At 31.6% G+C, this 27,861-nt stretch overlaps 2 protein-coding genes across 8 annotated transcripts in view; one reads left to right on the top strand and one right to left on the bottom strand.

Annotated features, from left to right (window-relative positions):
- The window catches only part of superdeath (Suppressor of ER stress-induced death), a 30,467-nt gene that overhangs the window by 1,128 nt on the left and 1,478 nt on the right, over window positions 1-27,861 (top strand). The window contains exons 1-14 of one of the 3 annotated variants that reach the window (XM_029306583.2): window positions 16,731-16,905; window positions 20,564-20,936; window positions 22,125-22,423; window positions 22,856-23,014; window positions 23,371-23,670; window positions 24,299-24,482; window positions 24,640-24,796; window positions 24,879-24,960; window positions 25,054-25,234; window positions 25,501-25,711; window positions 26,076-26,353; window positions 26,791-26,990; window positions 27,241-27,552; window positions 27,631-27,712. In XM_029306583.2, coding sequence (XP_029162416.2) covers window positions 20,577-20,936; window positions 22,125-22,423; window positions 22,856-23,014; window positions 23,371-23,670; window positions 24,299-24,482; window positions 24,640-24,796; window positions 24,879-24,960; window positions 25,054-25,234; window positions 25,501-25,711; window positions 26,076-26,353; window positions 26,791-26,990; window positions 27,241-27,552; window positions 27,631-27,712 — 2,805 coding nt within the window. In that variant the 5' untranslated portion in view covers window positions 16,731-16,905; window positions 20,564-20,576. Of the gene's footprint in view, window positions 1-16,730; window positions 16,906-20,563; window positions 20,937-22,124; window positions 22,424-22,855; window positions 23,015-23,370; window positions 23,671-24,298; window positions 24,483-24,639; window positions 24,797-24,878; window positions 24,961-25,053; window positions 25,235-25,500; window positions 25,712-26,075; window positions 26,354-26,790; window positions 26,991-27,240; window positions 27,553-27,630; window positions 27,713-27,861 lie in introns of those variants that run through there. The other 2 variants (XM_085487816.1, XM_085487817.1) reach the window with 2 other exon arrangements.
- On the bottom strand, window positions 5-6,637 carry LOC114934001 (organic cation transporter protein). Of its 5 annotated transcripts, none has more exons than XM_085487803.1 (3): window positions 6,487-6,637; window positions 4,059-4,419; window positions 5-3,668 (listed from the first exon to the last, which is right to left on the bottom strand). In XM_085487803.1, exon 3 carries the CDS (start codon window positions 3,567-3,569, stop codon window positions 1,881-1,883), a length of 1,689 nt encoding a protein of 562 aa, XP_085343929.1. In that variant the 5' UTR covers window positions 3,570-3,668; window positions 4,059-4,419; window positions 6,487-6,637; the 3' UTR covers window positions 5-1,880. The 5 variants fall into 5 exon arrangements, with proteins under 5 accessions (XP_085343929.1, XP_029162419.1, XP_029162421.1 ...); XM_029306586.2 differs by having other exon boundaries at window positions 4,059-4,416; XM_029306588.2 differs by lacking the exon at window positions 4,059-4,419.

The following is a 27,861-nucleotide window of genomic DNA, read 5'->3' as shown; positions in this document are numbered from 1 at the left end:
AATATTGCGCTGTTGCGTTTGATGATTATTTTTTCATTGTCGATGAACGAGAAGGTACATGTTTGCAATTGTCAGCCGCCAAAATCTACATAAATTATATAACGTTTAATTATATAAAGAATACTCTTCCGTATAGTAAATTACCTGCAAAAATATACCATTAGTTTTTATGAAGCGCAAAAAATCGCGTAACATTGATAATCAGAAACTTCTGCAATAAATACATTACACTTTATATAGTATTCAGCATTCAACCGCATGTTGCACGGTAATCTTTTTGAGGTATAGAATTTAATTAATAGAATAACTCTCTATCATTTTTTGTTTGATAAAATAATTACAATTAAATATAATTAATTTAATTTTTATAATTCTTTAATATTCGATATTCCAATAACATAAATCAAAACTAAAATTATAATTAATTCGCGTCTCTTATTAATTCAATTTGATTTTTGATAACTCGATAAACAATTGAAAAGTTTATTAGCATAGAATTTTTATCTCAATCGATTTAATCTTTATTAATTTTATTTTAAAACGTATTTAAATTAAATACAAGCAATATAAAAATATTTGAAATTGTTATCTAAATAAATAATTATTATAAAATATATAAAATTTACAATATATTACGGCAAGATTGTATAATTATAAAATAATGAGGATTATATCTCGCAATTTTTTCGTAATAATTTAGATTGTTTGGGAAAAATTTAATAAAACTTTTTCGAGATAAGATCTCTCTCTCTCTCTCTCTCTCTCTGCCATCGTTAATTTAACGGCGAAAAAAATCCATGGATAACTGACGCGACCATTTTTCAAACTTTATGATTGGAAAAGCGTTGAACTAGGCGACAAAGTTTTTCCATTAGCTAGGGAGAGGAGCGAATTGGCGGTTTCACCGTGGATCTCTCGGATCTTTTCGAGGGAACATCTTTTCGAAATTGCCATCCTCACCATTAAGATCATATGTGCGATTTTAAGGGGTTCGCACGTTTCTCATTTTATCTCGCACAATTCTTGAACTTCTCTTGGCCAATTTATCTCACCGGAAGTAACGAGATAAGTCGGATGTAAACGAATTTATTTCCTCGTTGATTCTCCCGGATTATTCATAAGGATTTTAGGGCGATGGATTTTATACTAGAGCAGGAAAACAGTGACGCTTAAACTTTTAATCACTTCTACTTCTTGGGGTGAGATTGCTCATCCATGAAATTAGAATTTTTTGATTAATGATTATCAAGCGCTTATGTATATAGAAATGTACGATATTATGTGATACTATATCTAATTAACAAAATGAAAATTATTCTCATGTGTATTCTTTGTCTATAAAATATTATATCTCTTTTCTTTATAGTATAATATACATGTATAAAATTTATATTGTTATTAATTTTTTTTGAAATATTTTAACACTTCTTAAAAAAAAAAAAAAAAAAAAAAAAAAAAAATAGAGTATAAAATCTCTAACAGTACACATATCCCGAAGACGTTCGGAGAACATCCTGAGGATGTTCGAATGTCCTCTGGATACTCTCAGGATATCCTCAGAATGTCTTTTGGATATAGTGTGCTATTAGGGATATTATTAATATTACATTAATATATATAATATGATAGATACAATTTTTTAGAAAATAACTTTTTACATATAATATATAAATTGTTTCTAAATCATTTCTTTTCATTGATAACTGCATATTAAAGCTGAATCGAATAAGTATCTCTAATTGATATATCTCTGATACCAGCTTAGTAGTTTCGCGTTGCGTCGCCAGGCTATAAAATACGTTCCTTTTTCGCTCCGCGACATATAGTTATAAGTACTGGTCGAAGGCACCTTGTAAATTTCGTATACGGCAAAACGTATTTTATATATTATTCAACTGGTCCTTCTCGTCTCTCTCGTCCACCCGTTCCATCGTGATGTCGTAGTCGTCCTCGGGGGTAGTTTCCACCCCACCGCCCATGCAGGTGGTGAAGCAGGTGTCGCCCTTGCCGAAGTTCTCGCCGTCCTCGATGGTCTCCGGCATCGGCTGGTTCCGCGTTTCCGGCAGGTAGAGGGCCAGATAACCCGCCGTAAGAACGACGAAGCCGAAGAGCGCGGTCGGCACTCGCGGGTCCAGCGAGTCCAGCAGAAAGATCATTGGCGTAAGGGTGCTACTGAGACGAGCGCACATGGAGCCAATGCCGACCGCAGTGTTTCTCACCACCGTCGGAAATAGCTCGGCCGTGTAATTGTATATGACGGCGAAGGAGCCGGCTACGCAGCACTTGCCAAATAACACTATAGCGATTCTGACGGTGTTCGCCAATTCGCTGGTCAGCCCGGTCATCCCGGCGGCGCAGATGCAGCATACACCGCCGATCATCATGCACGCGCTGACGAGGAACCTCCTGCCGGTTCGGTCCAGGGTGAATATCACAAGGATGGCCGCGGGCAGCTCCATCACGGCGCTGAGAAACAGCGTGAGGTACGGATTGCTCACGAGATTGCCGGTGTTTAGGGTCAGTCCGTAATAGGCGATCGAGTTAGCGAACCAGTTGAAGCAAACATTGAGGGTCTTTTTGCGGAGATTCGGCGTCCTGAAGAGATCCAGCGCGCCTTCCGATTTCTCCTCCTTGATCTCGCGTTGCACCTGTGACTTGCTGATAAGCTTGGCCGCGTCCACTTGCACGTCGCTGCCGTTGATTTTTAAACCTCTCTGCACGATGACGATCGCTTCAGCGACGCGACCGTGCGACCACAACCATCTGGGCGACTCGTCCATCAGCCACCAGTGGCCGAGTAGAAGCGTGCTGTGCATGCCGTATAGGATCTGCAGCCACGTGCGATCCGGGATCATGGAGCCCCACATGGCCACCGCCATGAAGCCCGTAGCGAAAGTTAATTGGATCAACACGCCGCAGACGGTTCTCTTGGACGGACCCACCAGCTCCATCGTCAATACGAACGCGGTGATGTAAGCACCGGCTGAGCCGAAGATGCCGTACAAGAAGCGGATCATCAGAAAGATGTAATAATTGTTTATAAGAGCCACCGATACCCCGAACACCAACTGCGCCACCACAGATACGTAGAATATAATCTTCCGGCCGTACTTGTCTGCCATAGTGCCCAGAGTAGCCGCACCCACAAACACGCCAAACATGTAAGAGGCTTGCGCTACAGCGCCCATCCAACGTCGTGAGCACACGAAATCCCATTCCATGCCGCGCGACGAGTGGATGTACGTCGTGTCGTAGGTCCAGGAGTCACATTCCCGGGTTACGTTGTCGGGATCCAGATAGTGACAGCTGTCGAGGGGACGCGGAAGATGCTCTGAAACACTCCAATCGCTAAAGGTCAAGTTATACGTCTCGGTTATGGAAGATGACAGGTTCATCTCAGGGACGTTGCACTGATGCGGCGGCACCGCTGCGACTGTCAGCAGACTCAACATGTGCACCCCGGATGTAAACGCGGCGAGCATGTGAAAGCAGTATTGTCGGAATTGATATTTGCCAAATTCACCCAGATGGGACATGAGCTCCTCGAGATCTCTGTCCACGTTCGCCATCTCGGCCGTTTGTTCAAATCGAGAAATTTATCCTGTCGTATCACAGCGCGTCTGGATCACTGATAATTGTCCTCGAGTTACGTGCTACGTATGTTCATTCTAAAAAAAACATTTGCATTAATGTGAATGCTATTTTCAATCTACTTGAATTAAAAGTAATAATACTTTTGCTAGAAATAATAATACTAATACTTTAAATTGTTGAATCTGTTAAAAAACTTGCACACTGGTATCTCAAAAATTATTTCTTCGCAATAGAGAAATACAATTTTTCAATAATTTCACAAAAAAGTATATTTTTGTGTATATATTATTAATACACTTATAAAAATAGAGATTATTATAAATTGATGAAAAACATACAAAATTTCAATAATTTATAGTCTATTACTGAACATCGCGTTTGTTTGCAATTTTCTGCGATACAAATCTGATTAAGCTTTTAATTTAGAGGATGCGAAGTGCAATGTCAACATAAAAGAATGATACCTCAATTTTGGACGTAATTGCAGTATAAATGCGGTGTACAATATGAGTAACGTGCACTCGATCACGACGAATGGCAAAGAGATGGCTTGATGATCGATGAATCCGCTAATGTATTGGTTCTGATCGCGAATGTGAGAGAATGGTTGCACGAACACTAACTGCCACTATTAGACTGGAGAACGAACTGCCAATCGCAATCTGATGCTAAGAGATTGGACGATTTCTCGTAGACGACGAAGAGACGTCTAGTACTTAATGAAATTTGCGGCCACCCTTGCGCACGACACTGTCACTGGCGTCGTTATTCGCAAGCGAGTGATTCTCTTCTGTTGATTTCTTTGGATCGGCAAATTCCACTCTGCTAAACGTGACAGGAAAGAAATTTAGCGCAAGAAAACGACGCGTTATCAGTTATCGGCGACCATGATTGTGAGCACTGTAGTCTGTGATGACAAAATAAGAAAAATTATAGACGCGTGCGACCTCGCGGTCATGGTGATTTGCTTATGATTCTGATTATTATTGGTAGTTCAGTAAATTATGTTGGAATAATGTAATCTTTTAGACTAGATTAATTATAGAAAAAAATATATCACGCGACATTCCTCCGACAATGTTATGCTTTGGAATAGTAATAGTGTCAATTATATAAGCATACATGAATATTTTCTAATAATTATATTACTTTTTTTTTTAATGTGCAGAGTTTATAATATATGAAATGACAAGAAAATTTTAATCGATATTTAATGGTATAACTCAAGAATATGATGATTACTTTATAATTTATTCGTTTTAAAGATATCGAATATAATAAAATTTTAAAAAAGTATTTTGTATATGTCACTTAATAATTTTTCATGCAAAATGAGATAATCAAGATAAAAGATAATTATTAATTATCAATTATTATAAAAAAACAGTTATTAATTATTACACAGATTTAAAATTGTGACTGTGTTTTGACGAGATTTTAAATTTTATTGGGATATGTAATTTAAAAGCAATTTGCATAGATTTCAAATAAAAATTAATATATGTGTAATATAATTTTGAAAATATTAATATTTATACACTATATTGTATATATATATATATATATATATATATAATTGCAATTATTTAGAAAATATTACTTATTATCAGCATTGGTTATAAAAATGCGAAATTTTATAACTATTATATTTTCATGACATATCATTTAAATTTAGTTTTGAGAGAGAATCATATCTTTTTAATAACAATTTAAATAGATAAGTTATATAAAAAATAGGAAAATACTTTTCAATGATAAATCTAATTTCTTATCGTTTACATAGTACCATTATTTATTATACCTATCGGATTTTGAGATAATATTGGTCAATGATAGTAATTATTTTTAATATACAAATAATCATACGAGTGCGTAATTATCGGACCGTAAAAATATGACGTATATTACCCTGATGTTTCTTTGATATATCAGCACTGCTGACATTTCACTTCGATAAACGATCCGCTTCTTAAGTTGAGATTGCAACAAGATGTAATAGCTGTGGTGTTGAAATTTATAAGATAAAGAAGAAAGAAAAGAATTATATTTTTGCGATATTACGAAATTATTTTGTCATTTAGAGAGAAGGCCGTGCGTTGAATACTGTATGAAGAGTTAAATATCAATTTACGGGAACGAATTGAATTATTGCGAAAACGCGAAAGAATGTGTAGAAATAAGTATATATAATCATGACTAAAATTATTTCCCTAGAAAAGTTTGTAAATTAAAATTAACAATTATTATTTAAAAACTATTTATTATAATATAACATCACTGATACACATAATAAAAATGATTTTATGAAGCTAGTTAAGCTCGTTATTAATTAGACCAGCTTGAGAATCAATTGCCTTGAAGGTATACATATGCAAAGTTTACAGGGAGTTTATAAGTTATCTAAGATATACTTCAGCTTAATTTTGCTGATTTCAAAAATATATTTGCGATATGTGCTATCTATATTTAAGTTCATTTTGTCATCACGTGTTTTCATCACAGCAAGTGTCGCGACGCGTATAAATAAATGCGACAACTTTATATACTACGATATATGATTATGATACGAAAACTTAATTGCACTGCACATTATTCTAAACATATTATATCATTGTTACAAGCTAAATTTTGATATCGTTGAGATAATCGTGCACAAAATATTTACGCGATAACACTTCTTCGAAAATATCACGTAACCAAGTAACGCAAATACGCACTTTTTCATTTTTTCTTTTATTACTAGGTAATTTTTGGAAAGGTGTTTAAATTAATTTTAATTCGGAAATCACACACAAAGAGTTTCTTCTATACTTTTAATTACTTTTAATTACACTATCCGCATCTTTGCATTTATTTCTTCGTACTTTAAAACAACCGAACAATTTTAATTACCATTATCACTGAATGATTAAACATAACACTTTGATAACGAGCAAATCGACGAATGTATATTGTCCTTAGGCGGCTACGCTGAAACTAATAACCGCTACCAATTAACTCGAAGCGAAAGTGGAAATGACGTGTACTACGAATCCCGCGAGAAGTGACCATCGGTCTCGAATGAGCTATCAAAGTTCGATCGTGATCGTAGTATGCGTCTATAGCCTTTAGATGATGATTTTACACATACACACGCTTCGTTGCTGATTTAAATGGCTATACAGGGTGCCCGGTAACTAACGGACCAACGATTACAAATGGATTCTTTGGTTAATTTGGGAACGATTTTTCCTCAGCGAAAATGTCGAAAAAGATCATAATTTTTTACAACTTTCCAATATTTGTCATTATGTATCATTATAACTAAGCCTCAAATTAAAATTTTATTATAGTAAAACTCTACCTGAAATTAACTGAAGAATGTAATTATGTTAGACTTTTAACTCCAAAACGTTTAGTTTTCAAAAAATCCATTTTTTTCAATCGCTTATAACTCGAAAATTATTGACTTCTCAACATTTTTGCTAAGGAAAAATCGTCTCCAAATTGGCCAGAGAATCCGCCCTTCATCATTGGTCCGTTAGTTACCGGACACTCTGTATAATGATGCGCGATGCGAGCTTGACACTCCTTTAAATTTCGTATGCCAGCGCATTTGTTGTGTCAGCCCTACTTCAATTAAGCATACGTTTTGAGACTCATATGTCCTTGGCTACTGTATACTAACGAGATGATAATTGTGACGATTGTCGCCGGCCATGTGACAACGTTCCAGTCGATCGGTCTGAAATATGACGAACAGATAAGATAGACACAAATGTCACACATAATAATTAATCGATATTTCGATTCGCAGCCTACATTTTATAAGTGTAAAAAAATCAGTATGAGTAATCGTGTGACTAATACTTCCATTTCGATTTTGTGAATCATTTAATGTGTCAATACGTTCAATATGCATATGAAATATAAAGTAATCGCGGATCTAATCGCGAACGTGCCAGATCTTGTGGTGTTGCTTGTTGATTATCTGGTTTATACAATTTTTTTCCTATATGCAAATATCGTTGTTGATTCATTAATAATTCATGGTAAATATAAGCTAGGTTGTCGTTTTGATGATGAGTTTTTGCGAATATATATTTGCGTTTCCTTTAAATATACGAAATCTTTTTGCACATGTTGGATGCTATCATCGATAAAAAAAGTAAATAAGTTATTGCTAAAGTGTAAGCAATTTTTATTGACGAGTTCTGAGGACAAAATTTCAAGATAATTTATCGCAACGACGCGACGTGACAATAAATAGATTTGTATGATCGATTATATTCCATTAATCAATTGAATAATTATATATTATCTTCTGTTGTTTATCAAAATCAAGTTTAAATTAACTTTTATAAGAAGAGTATATGTTAACAAACTTTGTCAATATTTTTCAGCTCAGTTTAAATAAATGCAAACAGTTTTAAATGTTGATTACAGATAGTTTTGAATATTGTGCTTATATATATATTTGTTAGGAATAGTATAACGAAATTATCAATAAATTTAATATTATATAATTATGCGAACGCATGAAAAGAGATGCATAAATAATTGATATAAATTTACATAAAATTATACAGGATTTCTCAGAACTGGCGGAAAAGTTTTTAATCGCAGATTCCTGGTATCATTCGGAGACGATTTTTCCTCAGCGCAAATGTCGAGACAGCAATAATCTTCAAATTATGAGCAGTTAAAAATAAAGGCTTTTTTGAAAACTAAGCGTTGTGGAAATAAAATATTAACAGAACTACATTCTTCAGTTTATTTTAGGTAGATTTCGCTTTAATAGAATTTTAATATAAGGCTTACAATTAGTTATAAAAATACATAATACCAAAAATTAGGAACATGCTAAAAATGATGACCTCCCTCAACATTTTCACTAAGGAAAAATTGTCTCCAAATGATACCAGGAATCTGCCATTAAAAACTTTTCCGCCAGTTCTGGGACATCCTGTATATTATATCTCATCTAATTATCAGATGTTTATAGATTTAAATCTTTAAATTGTTATTCATTTATGAAATATAATAACGTTATATTGAATCACTTATATTTAATTATTTTTCATTAACTACTTATAGAAAAATTTGTTTTTCTCCGAAATATGTCAATATCACAGTACAAAAAGCGAGATTTAAAAATTGTTATTTAAAATGTTTAAGACATTACGATGTTTTCAGAAATAGCTATATATAGGATATGTGCTAATTTCGTAATAATATTACGTAATATCTTGACGCGTCGAAATGTCACAAAATACATACGCGATTTCTAATTGGAATATTTAGTATTTTAACGACAAACAGTAATTTGCGCTTAAGTTTGATAGCTATTTGCGTATGTACGTACGTGTACAATGATTACATTGTTGTTTCCTTGCTATCAACATAGCATAAATTAACGAGATACATATTGGAGTGCTTTATTTTGATAAGGCTTTATTAGACGGCGTCATATAGTTACGCTGAAGGTGACTTGTTGGGTATTCACTTTCTGGCGCCATGAAATGCATTCGAAATAAAGTACCATTGTATAATTACGAAAATAAGGGAGGGTATATTTCAAGATGTATCTATAAAAAATGCGTAGCATTGTAAACATTCTATTGCATTTCAATCTTTACTTACGTTTTAAAAATTTTTCTCGTTTATATTAATTTTTGAATTGTTTACACGTCTTTATGTCGATATCAAAAGTACTGAAAATTAATTGTACATTAATTACCGGTGTAATCAGAATGAAAAATTCGGGATATACAAGTATGCAGATTAACACTGCGAATGAAAATATAAATAAGCTAATTTTTATCGTAATAAATTTTAAGTAGTATAGGTATGCAGCAATTTGATGCAGCGCATCACGAGATAATTTCGCGAATCCTTTTAGAACCATTAGTCTGGATTAGTATAAAAAAATTGCATTTTTTATTTGTCAAAATTTGCAAAATTTGCATATGCCTCAGGCGTTCTCCAGCCTGCAGAATAATATTTTCGCGGCGTCGAACGCGCGACGTGAACACAAGAATTCCGTCGATCGGAGAGGCGCTTGAACCTGCTGTGCTTACTAGGAGGTATAATGCGGAAGAAGAGACGGGGGACATACGAACGTAGAGCGAAATTTCAGGCTGCTCGGCGGAATGCGGGTCAGACGGTAAACGCGGGATCGGCCTGCTGGCGAACAGAATCTGGCACGTTGAGGCACTCTCTGGCGCGCGTGGCGCGTACTCGTCGAGACGATAATAGAAAAACTTATGCTGGCTGCAGATATACGTGACCGCGTTATACGCAATATACGTGTATATAAAAAAAAATGATCGAGCTGGAATTTCTAGATAGATTCGGGAAAATTGCATTTTGTGATACTTATCTGACATTAAACGAAAAAATATTACGTCGAGGCGATGATTATTTTATATAAGATGCTTTTTATGAGATTTTTCATTATCATTTTATTAATCAAAATAATTATTTTGATTTGTAACTTGAAGTCAAAATTATTTTTGCTATACCTAGGTATTTTTTGCGCACATTATTCCTGTAGCTTATTACGTTTTTCACGTCAATTTTCGAATTACGTGGATCACCGTATAAGAGCGGCGATATTATCCAGAGTATCCAGTTCGCGGCTACACAAGTAACGGATTCTTGTGTCAATGACCGACGTAATCGCCGAGTACTGATAACGGGTCAAAGTGCTTATTCTCTCTTTGGACGCTCATTCTGTGCGGTAATGATAACGCCAGGCGTCATCGACGACGTCGAAAATGTTGATGAAATGATTCTTAGAGATTCTTAGAGATTAAGAAGGCGAAAATATTGTCGGTCCCAGCTAGCTGCAACCGGACCAAATGATTTTTTAATAAATTTATATAAGTAAATATTATGTAGAATATCATAGATTTATTTCTTTTCTGCGGTCGATTTGATCAATTTAGAATCAACTTTTCATTAATAAAATTAATAAAACATAGAATAATTTTCCAGTTTTAAAGTAGCAATTTTTTTTCAAAAATCAAGCTTTAGAAGTGGATCCATAACAAATAAAACAACAATTTATATATATATAATTTCAGTATTTATATAATTTTATTAAATCCGATTTGAAATAGAAGAGTAATATTGGTCATTTAACTGTACAGATAATTACAATTTAATTAAAAAAAATTGTTTAACGTATCTATTAATCTGATGAAATTTAAGTACGAAGAAATACAAGATAAAATCGAGTTGGATCGTATAAGTTCCATTAACTTTTTCGATTAAAGCCAAATTTTTCATAGCATTGTTGCTCGATACGAGCTCGCTTCGCTTATATGGAGATTATATTGCTTTGCAGCGGTTCTAGCAAGATATTGATAACAGGTAGAGTCAATATGTTCGGCCGGGCGGGGCAAGACGATTCGCGCCGAGATCGAGTTATCGCGAGTTATTCGTTCGAGCTGCGAGGAGGCAGCTCTCGTTATCCGATTATACGATTTATTTTACGAGTATACGCGACGGGCGGAAGTAGATCCGCGGGGGTTGGCGGGTGAGATCCAAGTGGATAATAGCGGTATAGATATAGGGTGAATGCACCGGGTATGCACTAGTCAATGGACAAATATGCGCATATTACGTTGCAAGGTAAATATCCCATTCGTTGGCCGATAAGCCGAATCCCGTTCTTCGCGAGAATTTCTGTGCGAAACGCGAATTTATTAATTTATTAATCTCGGCAAGATCGGGTGATGGAGTAATGATGACGCGTTTAATTAACGAAGTCACGAGAGATCTCGTATGACGCGGTGTAATAAGGTACAATTTCATGGTGTCGCTTGTCGCAACAATGGGGTGGTCACGTGATTGATTTTTTCGCTATTTTGTTGTTAAAAAGTTGAATTAAACCTAATTTTTAGCGACATCGCTGTCACACAATAAATTGTGAAAATAAGTGCGTAAACATGGAATTGAAAGATTTAAGTACGATAAATAACTAAATTCAAACATATATATACAGATTTCTTATATACTTATTTTGATTAAATACTAATAAAAATATAATATATAAAGTATAATTAAATGTGAGCGAGCGACTAGCGACATCGTGAATACGTACCTATATATAGACTGAAATTATTCGATTATTAACAACTTTATTAACGATAATCAATTTGGCGCATTTCAAGCGTTAAGTAGAGGCAGTGTTGTGTTTAGATAATTTAAAAATTAGCTAGATAAAGATGAAATAAAAATATGTAAATTCATCTTATTGTTAGATAAGATGAAGATGATTTTGTTTTAAATGTAACTATAGATAAAAGATAAAATTGTATGGCAATTCATCTCGATTATTTTCTAGATAATAATTTTTAAGACTGCTTATATAAGCACAGTTATTTAAAAAAAATGTAAATTATAAAAGATATACGAAAATATATGTATTCATATTTTTATTTATAAATTTTTATCGCTTACTGCTTAAGTTCTACTATTTAAGTATTTTATGCTATGATTCTAAACCAAAATTATTTAAAAATTATTGTAGATAATTTAGAAATACATATTTTTATTATCTATATAAAGATAAGATGACGTCAAAACTTCATCTAGATGATCATCTAATATAATTTTCTTTAAATAACAGCAAACACTGTAAGTAGGTAATGACGTGCTTTTGGCGTGAAGTGTTTTCTCACAGTCTCACATGCAACGAATCGAGTAAAGGACAGAATATATTAGCGAACATTGTAGTAGAATATTGGATAGGAACACTATTGAACACACACGGCAAATTGGGCAGAAGAAAACATCTCGTTGTGCCTCCTTGAATCGCTAATCCGACACGCGTTCGTTTATACGATTTAGCGGTTATTATTCAATAAAGTGCCTATCACTGTGACAAATAACTGACCTTCCTTGTCAGTTTTATGACTTTGTCGTGGAATATCGAAGCGTCGAGCACGTTTACAGTGACACTGTTTACACTTCAGCAGATGTAAAGGTGAACGTGCTTCCTGTCTCGTTTTCAGGGTCATTGATATTAAATCGCAATTAGCAGTTCACGACGTTAAGACGGGTAAATGTAATTACTGTGTTTGTACACCGTGTTTTCAACGTTCTAATATGTAAATACACATAAAAAATAAACAGAAAATAATATATGCTTTTTGTCAACATGATATTCTTTGTTGAACTGAAAACAAAATTATCGAATTCGAATAAATATTAAATATTACCAGTTATCTAATAAATTATTTATTTGATAACTGATAATATTGACTAATAATATTGATTTGATGTGAAAAATATTTATTTGATATAAGAAAATTATTTTCAGAACAAATAAATATTTATTAATTTAATAATTTTTTTTTAATGTGGAAATAATTTGTTCGTGTATTATTTGTTATAGTTTCTGTATGTATTAAATACCATGGATAATTACGTGTTCATCAAATTCGAATTTTGTAATATTTAATACATTTTTTTCGTAAGATTAGCTGAAGAATTTTGTTATCTACATTTTTAATAATTTGTGTAAAGTTTTTCTCAATCGATTGCAATTCAGGGATAATTAATTTTATTATTAAGGAACAAGGAATAAATATCGTCATGCGCTCCTTTCACCGAACATCCTGTATTACCGCGAAGGAAGCGCATCCGGGCGGAAGAGAAGCCTAAGAAATTTTCGGGTTCGTTGAAGAAGAGATTTCGTTCACGTTGCGATATAGGTACGGGGGTACACTCGATTACAATGGTGGATAGATTGGTGTCTCGTTCCGTAACGGCACACCACAATGAGACGTAATCCAAGCTGTACGACGTAGATGGACCGTGTCTTTTCGTCCTGTTCACGTTGTAAGATTATCCCTTTTCTCCCTGGCATGACGCTCCATCCGGGATTTTCGATTCGCCCATATTCGGATCTCGAGAGCTTCGCCCGGGGGTAAGAAATTTGATGTGCCATCCTCTCGGGAATTTCGATCAGCGAAATACATCAGGCCGATAAGAGTCTTTGCCGCTAATGGAATAGCGAAGCTCGCTCTCCACCGACCTATGCAGCATCGCCGCACGATAAGGAACGTTGCCAAAACGACATGAATGAAAAATGATATTGTGCGCTGGCCAATACGAGGCGATTCGTGTACGTTCTTTTATCCCGCGATTTAAAGATATTTGCTATATTTTCTGCAACAATTCATCGTTAGATGAAAACTTATTACACCGAGAGATGGTTAAATCCAGCGAAATATCGGGACTTTTTCATCATTCGATTAAATGAAGACAAGGCTATAAAATTGAGGATAAATAATCCGCGATAAAAATCTTATTTTAATAGAAGACATAAATTAAAAAAATTATATTAAAAAATCTTAATAAAAAAATATGATGTGAAGAAGTGGAGTTTATATTTACTATAATGTGAAATAATCTGATAAAAATCTTATTTTAATAAAAAAAGAAAATTTTAAAAATTTTATTAAAAAGTCTTAAAAAAAATAAAATATGAAAAAAAATATGATTTGAAGGTGGAATTTAAAATTTTCCTCAAAGAGGACGTTTTGGAACACAACCTGTAATGTACAATAATCTGATGAAAATCTTATTTTAATGAAAGAAATAAATTTAAGAAATTATATATTAAAAAATCTTAATAAAAATCATAAATAATACAAATATGAAACAAATGTGATATAAAGATGGAGTTTATATTTACTATAATGTGTTGACGCGAATGAATGCTTCTTGGCTAAGTTCGTAACCTTCGAGACATATATGGTGTGATTGTGAAAATGGAATTCTGAATTAATTCACTTTCGCACTTATATATATAGACATACATATATCGTCAGTGCGTAATGGTACGGGCGAGATTCAATAATGCGGGTCTCGTGTGTGACAAATCGCGTGTGACGCTAGGAGCCGTCTCTGGCGGATGACTTCAATCAATTAGGGGCGCTCGTTCGCTTAAATCAATTATCTGTCTCCCTCTGGTAATTTATACGATTATTAGGTACTTATCGAACCGATCCGCGCGATCTTAACTTATCGATTTTCGATTGACAGATTAAAGAGCACGTTTCTGCTTCTCGGCGACGTGGCTTAAACAAGACCTGGTTCTAGTTGCTTGACGACAAAATAATTTGCATGATAGGAAGTAGTTCCTATCATTATAATGAGATAATTACGCGACCTCGATTATCTTACGTATTTATTTTCATAAATATACTAGTTTTTTTTAATTTTTTACAGATGTTCATAGAACTTATACGATTCTTATGAGAGAAATAAAGCATTGCAAATTATTTCGAAATATCATTAGAATTGTTAATATGTGCAGCTTAAATTAATCTTTTTTTCTTTATTATTGATGCGTAATAATTATGTGCTCATTGGTAATGAAAAATGCTGAAATGAGTTTCCTAATTACAATGTGTTTTATAAAAGATTAGAAAGTATTTTTGCTAAAATTCTTCTTATTTTTAATGCTTTCTTTGTGTGTGTGATTAAAGACAGGATTTAAATAAATTACTCGAAAATATATAATAACTTGATTTAAATCATCTTTCTCTGAATTTATATTTTAGTGATTTTATAGTATGTTTTTCATAGTTTTTAATCGTTTTGTGATGTTGATTTTTGCAGTTTTTATGCTAATATCGTTGCTTTTCAATTTTCGCGGATTTTCTTCTCGTTTTCTTATTCTCGCAATTTTGTTTAATTAATTATTTTATATTTTTTTTCAATTCAACAAATTCTCTGATCATAGGATTTGTAAAAAAGTTTTGTGACGTATGTACAAAAAAAGTTTTTGTATTTGCATGTAATAAAAATTCTTTAAAGTTGAAAGAATACATTGTCAATTACACGCGTGAATTACACATAACTATAATTTTCTTAAGTTTATGTGCTTATTATTTTCTTGTGTCCATAAAAGAAAGATTTGCTAGATGTAAGTGTAATGTAATGTTTGCACAAACAAAATTGTTTTTATTTTCTCAAACATGTCAAGGTTCTATACTATTTATTATATGACACGCGCACAACAATTTTACATATATATACGGATAGTTACGTATATATAATTATTGTGTTAACGTAGTGTGAAACACATTGTAGCATTATGAATGGACAATGGATACTTTGTGAAATTGCTATATAAAACAAAATTACTTTTTCAAGGAAAGCAATATAGTGCTTACGTCATTGTTCTTCTTTTCTCGATAATTGATTGATTAATCATTGCGAACGCTGCACGTTGTCACTCAACACTTCAATGAGCTCTTATTTGATGATTGTCCAGATTATTGAAACTTTATAACGAAAAATCAATTTATAATAGTTAAAATAATGATGTAACAGTTTGGGAACATGAGCATACAACAATATACATAACCATTTACAAGCATATACAATTGTAATCTGTTTACGAGTACCTCTTGTTAAAATACGAGAAAATTATATGAACATTAAAAGCATTATTTCTAAATATTATTTTTTATTAAAATTTATAAATCTGGTTCTTTTGTATAAATTGTTTTAATAATAATAAATGCGAAATTCATATTCTTGCAAAGTGAAAAAATTTCATCTTTAGCAAGTAAAAAAGTTGATTACGTCTGCACGATTATGCAGAAAGATCTTTTATCCCAAGAATTAACAAAAAGTCTGGATCTAATGTTTACGCGCAAAATAGCTGAGTTTCTTAAATTTTCTACATTTTCTTCTTCCATTGCACTAGAATCTTAATTTGAAATTTCGCTTTTCCACATTGCATAAAAAAGATATGAATATAAATAGAATAGTGTCCAAAGAAATAGGTGTTAAGAAAAAGCTTGATTTGGAATTTGATTAGAAAATCTACAGAGGAAGAGGCAACACAAATTCAGGTCACCTTAGATTCGAAGAACCACTTCTTTAATTTGGAGCGGTGGATCCGAAAGAAGTTACATATCGCTATACATATCGATTGTTAATGACGATTGTTTCTCGACGATGTGAAAACCGAAAATGTGTCCGCATGATGATACGGAAGATGGCACGCAGGTGATCCATTCGGTAGAATGGAAAGGTATTACTTACACATATGAAAGGTGGAAGCCCCGATCGTGGGGCGGCGACCAGGAAACCCGATTGACCAGGAGAAGGAAGAGACGAAGCTGTATCGTCGCTTCAATATTTCTTGGCAGTTGCGCGCGAACCATCGAGCGGACTGGAGTGTTCTCTCGCTGTCTCTGTCGATGGTGATCTTGTTCTCCGACTGGAATTCGACGGTACGTGTCGTGGAATAAAGAAAAGTCCAAGCAGTTACGGATACGAGAGATACCTACTTATTGTGTGAGTTCGGATTTAGGCGAAATTTAAGATGCATTAGTTGACTTTGTTGATTTGAAAAATTTGAGATTTGCTTTCGCAAAAATAATTTAGATTAATATAATAATTATTATGATATAATATAATAATTATAATATAATAAATTATATTATAATATAATAATTATAATATAATAAATTATAATATAATAATTATTATATATGTGTGAAGGAGTCTTTCGATATTCTTCTTGGAATCTTACGTATGAATTTGTAATATTATTACTGTGGCACAAATGTAAATATAAATATGTGAAATAAGGGTAACACTTATATGTGGTATATTATCTGTTTTATAACAGCAGTTCCACGGAATTAATAAATTTTATAGTAGAATTGAAATGTTTGAATATGCGATTAAGTTAAGGTAGGTTGTTTAAATCTTTTAAACGGATAATGCAAGAGATCTTAATTAGTGCATGTGTTAATTTACTGTACATCAATATATTGATTTATTCAAATTAATAGAAGCTTATTAAAGTATAATTCCATTTGATAAGAAAGTAAATTCTACAATATTATGATATAATTTAAATAAATGTTTAAAAATATTTTTCGAATATAAATATATGAACGTAGTGCCTCCTTGCGAAATGACTTGAGTAATCTTGAATAATAGACTAGTAGGATGGAGAATATGAGGATATGTATATAGTGTCAAGAAATGAAAAAACGGAGACTTTTTTTAATGCAAGAGTTTCTTGTAATTTACGACAATAATGGGCCCGAGATTCCAGGAAATTTGCAATTAACTTTCGTAGCGATTTTAGCGGTATAACTCTTCAACGACAATCTTCAACATCGATATAAATCTTCATCAACGATATGAAGTGTGTACGTGATGTGTCCATTAATGCACCGGCAATACATCAAAGAACACTATATACAATACTAATACAGGCTATTTAAAATCATCTTACATTTTTTTGCGACGTAAAACATGCACGACTAATTATTTCGCGGTTGTTTTCAACGAGGAAGCGCAAGTAATTTACACTGGCAAATAGTTTACTAGTGAAAAGTAAACCGTCGACAGGTGGGAAACATGTGGACAACTGTTTATCTTGACGATTCACGATATAAAGTGTTCGCTAAATTTGACGTAGCGTTTCATTTAAATTCAAATGAACAAATTAGGCGCGCGTGAGAACATTTCGTTTTATACTTACATAATTGTGGCAAATGGATACGATGAGTATCTGTGTGAAATGATATGCATATATATTCTGTTCTATACTTTACTTTATATAATTTAATTCAAGAATATATGCATACATGTTAGGATATATTTTTATAAGGAAGTTTTGTCAATTTTATTTTATTTACGCGACACCATTTCGCACAACAGTCATCTTTTATTCAAGCTGCACCATTGTCTCGGTTAGTATGCGAAGATTGTGTGTGTGTGTAAGACTATTTCACGTTGGTGCAAGAACCTTACATCAATTCAGGCACGCCACTCGCGTTTCCTTGACACGCTCACTCGAAGCGTTTGGAACGTGAAATTACTTTCAATGATTGGTTGCCTCCACACGATTTACGCGAGATAAAAAAGATTTGTATGATGTACAATGATCTTGCGAAAATTATATTGCTCTTGTTTTGACACGTTTTTATTGTGAATTCAAATACTTTTTTACAATTTTAAAATTTGATATATTTGTAAGTCAAAGTGTTAAATTGTCTCAATTATTCATTTTCTGTTTTCTTTATGCACATCTACTTCGATTAATTTTAATATAAGTATATTAATATTTTTCTTCGGTTTTATAAAGTGAAACAGATCTACACTTACTGTCTTGATCTACTAGAGAATTAATTTTATACAAAAAAATTATTAAATTCGAATAAATATTTATTTCAATACTTTTTAATAAATCATTTATTTGAAACTAATAATATTGATTTGATGTGAAAAATATTTATTTGATATAAGAAAATCCTTTTCAAAACAGATAAATATTTATTTGTTTCAAATAAATAATTTATTCGGCAGTATTGAAATAAATATTTATTAATTTAATAATTTTTTTAAGTGTACACATACTGCGTGCGCGTATTATATATCAATATTAAATATATATATATATATATATATATATATATATATGCAAAAGAAAATAAATAAAAGTTTAAATTATGTTGACATTTTATGAATTTCTTTACATAGCTTTTATACATAGCTTTATATATAATGTCATTTATTAAAATTTAAAAGAAACAAACAAAAAAAATAGTTAACATAGAAATAAGTACGTGTAGAATTCTTTTGAAGCAACATTGACACACAGGTATATTGTAACGACATTATACGTTATCTTTGCGTTATCTTTGCAAATTATTTTGACCGAGTTTCATATGCTGTTTCATTGTACGTAATATTAAATATGCTGTTCCGCATGCTATTTTATGTGTTAAATATCTATATGAGAATATTTTATGTGTTAAATATCTATATGAGAATGTTTTTGCTTTTTTCTTCCTCTTTCTCTCTCTCTCTCTTTCTCTCTCTCTCTCTCTTTCTTTTTGTTTATTTGTTAATAAAAATGATAATAGGCATACCGGTACATAAGTCTATTTAGATATAATTCAAAACAGTTAAATTTTCCTATTATTATTGTTTTCACAGATTCGTATATTATCTGTTATTTTTAAATTATTATAATATAGTCAAAAATACACGCGACCTTTCATATAATGCTGTTATGATATCATACACATATACAGAATACCTCGGAATCCTTGACTTTGACTTTAGTAAGGGAAACCTTGACAAATTTTATACATAAAGCAAAATTTCGAAGGGGATTTATTTATCTTAGAGTTATTTTCAGTATTATATTCAGTATATTTCAGTAACATTGATATTACTAATAAAATAATACATACTAATTAATAAAACAATCAAAATTAATAAATGATAATAAAACAGTGAAATAAAATTCCGGAAAAATAAGCAAACATTTAAGTAAACGATAGCAATAAATGTATATAAAATAATTTTATTTTTGGTCTTCTATTAAAAGTTTAAAATAAAAAATCTATATTTACATCAGACATTTATTAAAGATTATGTAATGTTTTTTAGCTACATTGTGAGAGAAATACTAAAAATAAAAACATAAAAACAGATTAAGAAATCTACAAGCAGGTAAAATAATGTTATTGAAAAAAAATTTACTGTTATTTAAATTACGTAATTCTTCAAAGAAAAAATTATAAAAAATAAATTGTTGAACTGATAAAATTTGCTACAGGAGCGTGTAAATGTAAAATAAATGGATTAATTAAAAGTTTCTATTAAGTAAATTATGTTAGTTAATTATGTAAAGTCATATCAGATCTGAAATAAAGTACAGCATTTAATTTATGATAAAATAAATATACTATATTGATTAGGAAAATAGTTTTGATATTTTTTATAATATTTTTCTATAATTTGCGCTTAAGATCAGTTTAATACTTATATATATTTAGATAAAAAATAAGTATATTAACACAATGACATAATATATACTAATAAAGCAGATGACGCAAATATAGATATTAGTTTAAAAATCACAATATATAATTAGCATAAATTGAAGGAAAGGAACTGAAAGGTGTGCATATATTTTTTTCAGGCTCACACATGATATGACTCAGTCCCGCGAGGTTTTGGCGATGATGGATGCGCACACAACCACGTTCGGACGCAAGAGAGGCTGTACAATTTCTCGTTGCGGTGCCTTCTTCTTGGGAGCATTTTTTCTGATTAGTCTGGTTGCCACTGGTCTATTGGTGTATCATTTTGCTCCTTGTCTCGAAGAGAAACAAGTCAAGCAATGCGACGACCTTTTCGTCGGCAGTCCGCTTTTGCCGAGCGGGAAGGGTTTTTCGCCAACGCCCGTGAAGAAGAAGATAGATGTCAGATTACCAAAGGCAGTTGTGCCCGATTCGTACGAATTATGGCTGATACCCTTCATATGGGAGGGTAACTTCACCTTTCATGGCGAGGTAATATTTCTCAATTTACAATATATTTCGTAATAAGTGAAATCTGAACGCGCTATAAGAAATATTTTTCTATATGCCATTATTTGTGCTTTTTTATCAGATTCAACTTGGAATTTGCACATTACCCATTTTTATAATTAAAACAAAATCAAAATAAATATATTTATTTATATAAAATATAATTAAATATAAATTATTTACATAATAAAATATTATAAAATAATAGCGAGAGAATATAAGAAAAATGCAAACTAAATGCTCAAATTTCTTATAATTTTTATAATATTTTCTGATTGTACAGATTATTTTACCAAAAAAATATAATTTTATTTTAACATGTAAATGTTATCGATTGATTATCGTAAGGAACAATAATTCTGTTTTGGCACTTTTAAAAATATTTGTTCCTTTTGTGAGATTTCGTCACGAGTTTAATTTATTGATGGACAAACCGGTTTAACTACTATTATAAACGTCAACTTTCTAGTAGAGAATTGAAAGAGTGTAATGTTTTTCTCTACATACTTAATTCTTAATTCTGTAAGTAAACCGTTACATAAGGAAAGGAACGCACTTGTAGTAGCACCTGTAGTAGCAATTGACAACCGTTCACTTTTATATATAGTATATCGAATCTATAGGAAATATAGACATATGGGCACACAAACCTCGTGCATTTTGATCTTAACTTTCCGTCAAGTTTCTTTTTCGTTCCTTTTCATTTTCGTCTGAATCATTTTTATCCTTGACATTTTTTTTCAAGTTGTAAGCAAGAAAAAGAATGTTTTGGTATCTTAGAATCACATAGAATGTTATTCTGAAATCGTGAAATGATATTAATGAGTTAACTAGAAGCTAAAAGAATAATTAAAAATACAATATTTAAAAATTTGAAGAAAATTGAAAAACACATTAATCTTACACTGAAAAAAATTATTTAATTATTCAAATAAATATTTATTTCAACACTCCTTTATAAATCATTTATTTGAAACTAATAATATTGATTTGCTGTGTATTTGATAAAAAAAATTCTTTTTCAAAACAGATAAATACTTATTTGTTTCAAACACAAATATGTATGCAAAAGGAACTATTAAAATAAATATTTATTTGAATTCAGATTCTTTTATTTTAGTATACAAATATGTTATTTTAAAAAAATAGAAACATTTTTGATTTATCTAGGTCAAGATTTTGGTGAACGTAACGTCGGATACGAATAATGTCACGCTTCACGCCGTGGACATGATGATCGATGAGGGCTTTACAAATATCAGAGAGTACTCGGCTACCAGCAACAAGACTAAGATAATCAGGATCGTGGAGCAGAGAAACGACACCGACAGGCAATTTCACGTGATTAAAACGTCGGACACGTTGAGCAGGGGCAAACAATACGTGGTGCATCTCAAGTTCATTGGCTATCTGAACGATTACTTACAAGGTTTCTACAGAAGCTCGTACATGGTCGGCAATCAGACGAGGTAAATGGTATCGCGATGGAATTTTTACAGCCAATATAAATTTAGAGCCATTTCCTTGTACATTTAATTAAATGTGAAATTACATCCCGAGTAAACATTTTATAGCAAAATTATTTTATCTCTTGAGTTTGAAAATACATTATAAAAATTTTAGAAAAAGCGAATGTGAGCGCGTTGAGTGAGACTTAATAAAACTTGAATTTTTTTCAAGTTCGCAACACTTGTGCTGTATCTCTTAATTTTTAACGTTATCATAGTCGTCACGAAATATTCGTTATCGTTGCGAAATATTTTCGTTAGATAATATGTAACGGAAGTTGATTATACTTTAAAATGCCTCGCGTTGCGGTCGTGTGTTTGGCTTACATGTGGAGGCTCAAACAAGGGCTGCTGTCGGCTGTTTGCCAAAGGTATCTCTGTTTTGCATTATAGATGGATCGCCACAACTCAGTTCCAAGCGACGGATGCGCGTCGTGCTTTCCCATGCTTCGACGAGCCGGCTTTGAAAGCTAAGTTCCAGATCAACATAGCGCGTCCCAGAAATATGACATCTATTTCGAATATGCCTAGGAAAGGAGCACCGATGCCAGTGTGAGTATAATTATGTATGTCATACTTATATATACGGCACTACATTGTTAATTTTTAGCACAAAGTGTACAGAATATAAAATTTGATAATAAAATATGAAATAGCTTTTATTTGTTTGAGATATGTATATGCCTGATATATTTTGACAAAACTTACAAATTATATAAAAAATTGTATATTTGCTTGATTAAATAAAAAATAAAATTATAATTTACAGAATAATTTATAATATGTGCAGAATAAGACATACACAAAGTGGAATAAATTAATGTTTTCTTAAAAACATTGATTTAGAAAAATGATTTATCTATAAATGAGAATTTTAGAAAGAAACATTTTTATTATTTAACATCCAGGCCCGGTTTGCACACATATGTATGGGATCATTACGAACGTTCAGTACCGATGTCTACATATTTGGTCGCCTTCATAGTTTCCGACTTTGATGTACGGAGATCGGAAGATGGTAACTTTGGAGTTTGGGCACGCCAAGAAGCTATTAGTCAATCGCAATACAGCTTAAATATTGGACCGAAAATACTTAAATATTTCGAAGAGTATTTCCAGATCAAGTTTCCTCTGCCAAAGATGGATATGGTTGCGTTACCTGATTTTTCAGCCGGTGCTATGGAAAATTGGGGCTTAATAACTTATAGGTAAGGATATCAGATATTATACCTTCGTTGTTCCTCTTTTCTAATTTATTTATTTTGTATTATTGCTACATGTATGAAATAAAAAATATTATTTTATTTGTCAAAAGAATTTTGTATGAAAATTATCGAAATGTTTTATAATATTTTATAATTTATCGAAATAGTTTTATTTTGATATATTTTTTCTTTTTACATTTAATATTTAATTATCTATATCATTAAAAAAGATAGATGCAACTTAGAACAATATCACTTCATTTAGTGTATTTATGCTTAGATTTGATAGATAAATTACTATACTTGAGAAGATGGTACATAAGTAAGCTCATAAATATTTTTATAATTTTATTCGACGTAGAAATCATTTTATGTATACATGGGAACACATTTTTATAATAAAAAATATATCAACAATTATCTAAATTTTTAACTTAAGAAATAGTAATTAACAAAATAAATTATGATTGTAAATGAATAATGTTTCTTCACATCTAGATATTATGGTAAAGCAACAGCAAAATATTTGCTTATGATTGCTTCAAATATTAAAAGAATTTTTATTATACATATGTATAATAAAATATTTGTAAAAGATGGAAGAGAACTAATTTGTCATTTCGCCAATTAGAGAGACAGCAATGTTATACCAAGAAGGCGTATCGACCAGTACTAGTAAGCAGCGGGTAGCCACTGTGGTATCTCACGAACTCGCGCATCAGTGGTTTGGAAACTTAGTGACACCAAGTTGGTGGACAGATCTTTGGTTGAACGAAGGTTTTGCCAGTTACGTCGAATATATCGGCATAGATGCGGTAAGAACCGTTTTGAAACAGTGTTAAATTACATATTGCAATTAAAATGTAGCTCTGTTATATTATCAATTTAAATAATTTGAAACATGTTTAAAAATTCTACTATGTTATTATTATATATAAATAATATAATTTTTTGTTTCTGAAACATTCTCAGGTAGAACCATCATGGAAAGTCTTGGAACAATTCGTCATTCACGATCTTCAAAATGTATTTAGTCTGGATGCTTTGGAATCTTCTCATCCTATATCTATCGAAGTCGGCCATCCTGATGAAATTAGTGAAATTTTTGACAGAATTTCTTACGGAAAAGGTACTTAAAAATTTGTATGCTATAATAAATCTAATTATAAGAAAAACTAGTATAGTCATATGTATCTACTGAAATTTTCCAGGTGCTTCCATAATAAGAATGATGGATCATTTCCTCACAACAAAAGTCTTTAAGCAGGGACTAACTAATTATTTGAAGGGAAAGTGAGTAAAAATTAATTAATATTTTCTATCTCTTTCAATACCATAAGTATAAATAAAATTTTGCAACTGAGAGTATTATTGTATATTCGATAGAGCTTATCAAAGCGCTGAGCAAAATGATTTGTGGTATGCTTTGACTCAACAAGCTCACAAAGACAAGGTACTTGAACCAAGCGTAACTGTTAAAGAGATTATGGATACTTGGACTCTGCAAACCGGCTTTCCTGTAATCACTGTCGCGCGAAACTACAACAATAGTGCAATGCTGACGCAGGTTTTTATAGATTAAATAATAATAAGATAAAATACCTCAATAAGTACAAAATTAAAATAAGTACAAAATTAAAATTAACTTGTCTGATTTATATAATCATTTTTTATTTGAAAGAGAGACTATTACAAATATTTTTTTCTTATTTGGAAAGATTAAAAGGTACATAAATACAGCATTGCGGAACATTATTCGATTAATCATTTGCAATTTATATTTTAAGTAATTTTTTGTAATTGTATTACAAATGCATTATTTGTTTCTCTTAGGAACGTTTCCTGCTTCGTAATGGCACTACACAAGTTACTACTTCTCCATCGGAACCATTATGGTGGGTACCCATCACTTATACGAGCGAGAAGCAATTAAACTTTAGTAACACTCAACCTATTGCATGGATGAAAGCGGAACGTTCGATTATCCTCAACGATTTGGGTGCAAGCTCGTCTCAGTGGGTACTTTTCAACGTACAAGAAACTGGTAATTATATCATGGTAGATAAAAACAATCATATTTTTAAGGTTTTTTAAATCAAAGCCATCCTTTGATGCATTTATCATTTGTCTTCAATTTTTCAAGAAAATAAATAATCTTGATAAATAATCTTGAATTAATTATATACTAATATTTTAGTAAATAAAAATTTAGTTGCCTAGAAATGACATGAATTTCGAGATAAAAATTTGAAAAAAGGAGATTGTAAATAAAATTAAAAAATTTCTTAATTTTTTTTTTTAAAAGACAAGGTATAGTCTTGAAATGTTTTAAACAATAAAATCAAATTATCTGTTCTTTGCTTATTATGGAAACATAAACATCACATTGTAACATATTTATATAACAGGTTACTACAGAGTGAATTATGACAGAGCAAACTGGCAGATGTTAATCAAGCAATTAAACAAGCAAAATTTCAAAGATATTTCGACGATTAACCGAGCCCAGTTAATTGATGATGCTCTTAATCTGGCTCGAGCTGGCAAACTCGACTACAGCACCGCTCTCGATGTTACATCTTACTTGGCCCACGAAACCGAATATTTACCTTGGAAAGCAGCTTTCACTGCCATTAACTATCTTAATGACATGTTAATAAAAATGCAGGGCTACGATAAATTCAGGGTAAATACTCAAATAATCAAATAAAAATTTCAACAAAAAATTTTCATGCTTTAAACTGTTATAGCTATTTAATTCTTGGAATTCTTTCTGGTTTAATATTTTATTTCGATATGTATATATATATATATATATATATATATATATATATATATAACGAAATTATTTATAGCTATATATTATTTTTATAAGTTAATTAACATTTTTGTTTGTGCATGATATGTAATTAAATAGTTCCATGTTATAAATAAATTTTAGTACATGAAATTTTCAAGATATAAAATTGCATAGCTATATAATTATAGCTACGCAGATAAATATATGAATTTATACGCAACTCTCGATGCATAAACAAATATGTAATGTTCGAGGAATGTAAAATTTATTTACATTATTTACTATGAATCTATATATAATATAATTTTTAATATATTTTTCAGATGTACGTGTTGAAATTATTGGACAACGTGTACAAGCAAGTCGGTTTTGTTGACAAGGTGGGAGATCCTCAGCTGACAGTTTTTACTCGAATTGAAGTTCTAAATTGGGCATGCAATTTTGGTCATGAGGACTGCGTAAAAAACGCTATTCAACAATTTAATAATTGGCGTCATACTCCTAATCCAGATGTCAACAATCCGTAAGTAAAAATATCAGTGGTAAGACTAGACAATCATGCAGTAGAGCTCTTCAACGTATCATTCGCTATATTATTATTATCTTTGATGTCAAAAATGATTGCAGCAAACGAATTATGTGATTTTATTCTATGTAGAGATACAATCTATATTATTTCAAAAACTTTATTGTTTTTAAAGAATAATTATAATACATTTTAATGAATATAATTATTTAACATGCCTATTAAAAACATGATTTTCGTGTTTTAGAATCTCACCGAATTTAAAAGGCGTAGTTTATTGTACGGCTATTCGAATGGGTGGACAGATCGAATGGGATTTTGCTTGGCAGCGATATCGAGCAACTAATGTAGGGTCCGAAAAAGATTTACTTCTACAATCGCTGGGCTGCACGAGGGAGACATGGCTGCTTAATCGATACTTAGATTGGGCTGTCACGGAAAATTCAGGAATCAGAAAACAGGATGTCGCCCGAGTTTTCGGATCGGTCGCTAGTAACGCCGTCGGTCAGCCGATCGCATTTAATTATTTTAGAAACAAATGGACGCGTCTCAGAGAATAGTAAGCCAATTATTTTCTTTTCAATTATAATTCATTTAAGAAACGCACCATGTAATATAAATCTTTCATTATTTTCAGTTTTGGAACGTCATTATTAACTATTAATAACATCGCAAAGTCATCAACCAGGGGAATAAGCACAAGATACGAACTGAAAGATGTAAGTTGAATGTTATTATATATAATAGTCAAATGAAAAAATATGACAAATGTGTTAACAGTTCTATTCGGCAAATTAAAAGAATTTATAAACAAGCACTTATCGCTTGAATTCACACAATTTACGCGAAAAATCTCACAACCACTGCA

This window comes from Nylanderia fulva, unplaced genomic scaffold (assembly GCF_048542155.1).
Source record: "Nylanderia fulva isolate GAGA-0341 unplaced genomic scaffold, ASM4854215v1 Scaffold6, whole genome shotgun sequence".
In the NCBI taxonomy this organism is placed as follows: domain Eukaryota; kingdom Metazoa; phylum Arthropoda; class Insecta; order Hymenoptera; family Formicidae; genus Nylanderia; species Nylanderia fulva.
Note: the sequence above shows the minus strand (reverse complement) of the source record. Positions and strands in the feature narration are given on the sequence as shown.

Bases quoted from the DNA above. Each gene is read 5' to 3' on its own strand.
- LOC114934001 (XM_085487803.1), bottom strand. From the start codon at position 3,569: ATGGCGAACGTGGACAGAGATCTCGAGGAGCTCATGTCCCATCTGGGT.